This window comes from Sinocyclocheilus grahami, unplaced genomic scaffold (genome assembly GCF_001515645.1).
Source record: "Sinocyclocheilus grahami isolate Dianchi unplaced genomic scaffold, SAMN03320097.WGS_v1.1 scaffold1067.1, whole genome shotgun sequence".
Classification (NCBI taxonomy): domain Eukaryota; kingdom Metazoa; phylum Chordata; class Actinopteri; order Cypriniformes; family Cyprinidae; genus Sinocyclocheilus; species Sinocyclocheilus grahami.
In genome coordinates, this window is record NW_015506246.1 from 306,061 (window position 1) to 309,775 (window position 3,715).

Consider the following 3,715-nt stretch of genomic DNA (forward strand, 5'->3'; position numbering starts at 1 on the left):
CAGTTTATTTTTTATTTCATGTTTATTTATTTTAATTCATCAACTTTAAATGAAAATGGGAAATGCAGAAGCAAAAATACATTTGTTTTACTGTAAACCTTTTTAAAAACACACACACACATGCAGTTAGCCCTGTTTTGAGCTATTTTAGAAATAGGCTTTCTCCATTTAGCTATTTTATAATGATTTAGAGTTCATCTGAGATGATCCGAGTTGTATTAAAGTTTGTGCTTGCTCTTTTGTGAAACCCTAGGCAGGACACTAGTAAACTTTCCTCACTCTTGAGGGGTGTGAACCCGGCACTAAAACACGCCTCTTCAAAAGGTGGGCGGGGTTAGAAGTTTCTGCTTATAAAGTGAGATTCCAACAGTGGGGTTGTAACAGAAGCAGAGCTTGACATCAGTTGTTGAGCAGTTCAACACATCCTTAACTGAACATAAATAATCACAGCCAGGCATCTTGAAAATGCCATCAAATTTCCTCACGCCCTTCCTCGAGTTGGATGATGAATTCTGCAAGGTAAGAATATGAGTTTTGTTTTTTGAAACTTGTGCATGCACCCTGCTCATGCATTTAAACAAGAATCAAATCGATTTAAAGGAATAGCTCACTCAAAAAATGGAAACCCAGTCAATATTGTTCCAATCCTTCCAGCTCTCAATTGCTTCTTCAAATATTATTTCATAATATATATTCATAATATTATTTTATTTTGTACATGCAATGCATGCCAATGGAGTCCAAAGAAACTGTTGTTTTGGATCCCACTAACTTCAGAATACTACACTCTTAAAAATAAAGGGTGTTTTTGCAGTGATGCCATAGAAGAACCATTTTTGGTTCCCAAAAGAACCTTTCAGTGAACAGTTCCTAAAAGAACCACTTTGAAGAACATTTTAAAAATCTAACGAACCTTTTTCGACTACAAAGTACATTTTCTGCATTTGAAAGGTTCCATGGATGTTCAAGGTTCAGTGATGCCAATAAATTATTTTTAAGAGTGTATTTGTGTTTCACATGCATTTCTAGAGTTGCTTTCTTGCTTCATTGAAACTTGCGCACCACACAGTATACTGAGGTCTCTCTCTTTCTCCGTTCCCAGAGTTTCCGTGGTATTGATCTGACAGAAGCCACGCAGAAGCAGCGTGTGGTGGGATTCCAGCGCAGGCATTCCCTGTGCCCCGTGACTCTTCCCAACTCTAAATTCAACAGCAACGACAGCAGCCCCTGGCCTCTGCCAGTCATCAACCAGCACTGGAGCCACGAGATGAAGCAGCAGCTGCCATGTTCCTCTCTGAGCCAGATCCCCTTCAGAGTAGACCGGTCCGTGAGCATGATCGAGGGCCAAGTGACGGCCAGCCCTCTTCCGCCGCCGCCGGGTCTCAGCATCAGCAACAGCTCCTTGACCTGCCCGAAGGCTCTCGGAATGACCTCTACAGCGCCGATGTCCGCCCGTTACAAGACAGAGCTCTGCCGCACCTACGAGGAAAGCGGCACCTGCAAATACGGCGCCAAATGCCAGTTCGCTCACGGGATGGAGGAGCTGAGAGGCCTCAACAGACACCCGAAGTACAAGACCGAGCCGTGTCGCACCTTTCACACCATCGGCTTCTGCCCCTACGGCGCTCGGTGTCACTTCATACACAACGCAGACGAGCAGAACGGGCTTTCGGAGAACACAAAGAGCATCCGAGTGCGACCGCAGCTCCGCCAGAGCGTCAGCTTCAGCGGCTTCTCCTCACAAACTCAAACCCTCGGCGGTTTCCACGCCGTTCCGGACGCCCTGGCCTTCTCCAGATCTTCATCCGTGTCTCCGCCGCCATCCACCGGGAGTCCCGACCTGCTGTCCCCTTTGGGGACTTTGAAGCACAGCCACCCCTTTGCAGATCTGGGTGCCAGCGGGAGCTTCTACGCCATCAGCGACTCGGAGAGCGTGCAGAACCTGGCGTATGCGCTCACGGGCCTGCAGCGAAGCGCCTCAGCGGACTCTCTCTCCGATCAGGACGGCTACAGCAGCTCAAGCAGTCTAAGCGGCTGCGACTCTCCTGGCATCGACGGCCGACGACTGCCCATCTTCAGCCGCCTGTCTGTCTCAGACGACTAGAAACCATTACCTGTGCATATTGCATGCTCGCCCAAGCAGACGTTTCTCTGCAAATGTGATGAACGCAATGTATACTGTTGTATACCAGTCTGAAGCTGCAGTGGGAACTTCACTTTAGGTTTATGTGTTTTGGGAATTGCTCTGCGGTGTTTTGTCTGCAGCAGCAACCTTCCCAAGCCGCCCATCTGTAGTCTAACCAAAGCCGAGCAACTTAGAGTATATACATCTAGTGTAACGTCTAACCCGCTCCCTGAACATACTGTAGCCTTTAGTTAAGGCATTTTTAAATGGACTGAGTAGTTTTAACCATAGTCCTTTCTAAAACCTATTTATTGCTTTTGTTGTTATATGCATTTCGAAGAAGGAACAATGTAGATAAGGCTTTTTGTTTGTTTCTTTGAGCCCGTTTGTCTGCTTTGCACGAGCTATATCTCTTAGCTTTAATTAATGAAACCCAGCTGCACCGAGTCTTAAAGATGGAATCTCAGGATCCTTTTAAAGTGCTATCGACACACACTCCACATTCTTTGTAAGTAATAGCAGTCAGAGATATCCACAAGGAAGAGTCAAAGATGTTCATATGCAAGAATGTGAATGTGAAAGTGACAATGTACCAGAAAGAAGTCAAGTTATACCACGGCCTTCGTCTTTTGCACTCTAAAAGGCGAAACTTGTCATTTGCAAATAATAACATGAACTGTGAGTTCTGATGTTCGTAGGTTGTGTTTCGTTGTTGTTGTTTCTCATCTTTTTGCCTGATGTGACAAGACACGCTTTTGCCTTTTGTTAACTTAAAACTTATTTATTTCGTTTTTTCGAAGTGGGAAAACAGTATATTGTGTTGTGCTTTCGTTTCATGTTTGTTTCTATATAATTTAAATGAACTGTTTACATTCCATGGGATGGCAATGCCCGTTTTCATTATAATATATTGTTTGAAAATAAAGTTGGAAGGGAACAAAAAAGATCTTTTGCCTCATTCCTTTGCTTCTCTTCTAAAGTGCTATTGATTGTCAGTGTGTGGCTATTTTCTCACTTCAGGTGAAACGTCTCAAGCATTGCTTATTACAAGTAGTTGCATGTGAAGCCCTCCACTCACATTTAATTTTAAACACAACACAAACACGGTTGAATGCTACTCCTTCCATCTGCCTTCTAGAAAGAGAGAAAAATGCATACTTGACAACTCTTTTAATTATTCAAGCTGAAAACACACACAAAGGACAAGGGAACAGATGAAGGCTTTTGTGTGTTGCTTTGCTCATTGTTCCAGCATTCGTGCATGGAAGACTAAGAAACATCCCACTGTCACACACGGTCATGGACAATAGCCAAAGGTCTCGCTGCCTTTTATTGAGACAAGGCTGGGCAGTAAATGAATTGCAGGGGCATTTCTCACATCAGGGCTCCTTTGTGAGGTCACTCTCCTTTTCTTAACAACATCTGTATGCTAATGCAGTGGCAGAAGGGAGGAGTGATTTGCAAGTCTATTGCAGAGCGGTAGGTCTTCGAGCAGCTTACCAGACACTGCTGGCTCCACACATGCAGCCGAGAAGCCTGTATTCATCTGGACACTTGAATCTGTTTATGATCACCACAGTCTGACAACCA

At 44.4% G+C, this 3,715-nt stretch overlaps 1 protein-coding gene across 1 annotated transcript; it reads left to right on the forward strand.

Moving 5' to 3' along the window:
* The first annotated feature begins 387 nt into the window (after positions 1–387).
* Positions 388–3,057, forward strand: LOC107566294 (zinc finger protein 36, C3H1 type-like 1). Its single transcript, XM_016251699.1, has 2 exons — positions 388–519; positions 1,103–3,057. Exons 1-2 carry the CDS (start codon positions 466–468, stop codon positions 2,102–2,104), a joined length of 1,056 nt encoding a protein of 351 aa, XP_016107185.1. The 5' UTR covers positions 388–465; the 3' UTR covers positions 2,105–3,057.
* The last annotated feature ends 658 nt before the right edge of the window (positions 3,058–3,715 follow it).

Bases quoted from the DNA above. Each gene is read 5' to 3' on its own strand.
- LOC107566294 (XM_016251699.1), top strand. From the start codon at position 466: ATGCCATCAAATTTCCTCACGCCCTTCCTCGAGTTGGATGATGAATTC. The intron at 520-1,102 runs GTAAGAATATGA...CTCCGTTCCCAG, and splicing joins TGGATGATGAATTCTGCAAG to AGTTTCCGTGGTATTGATCT.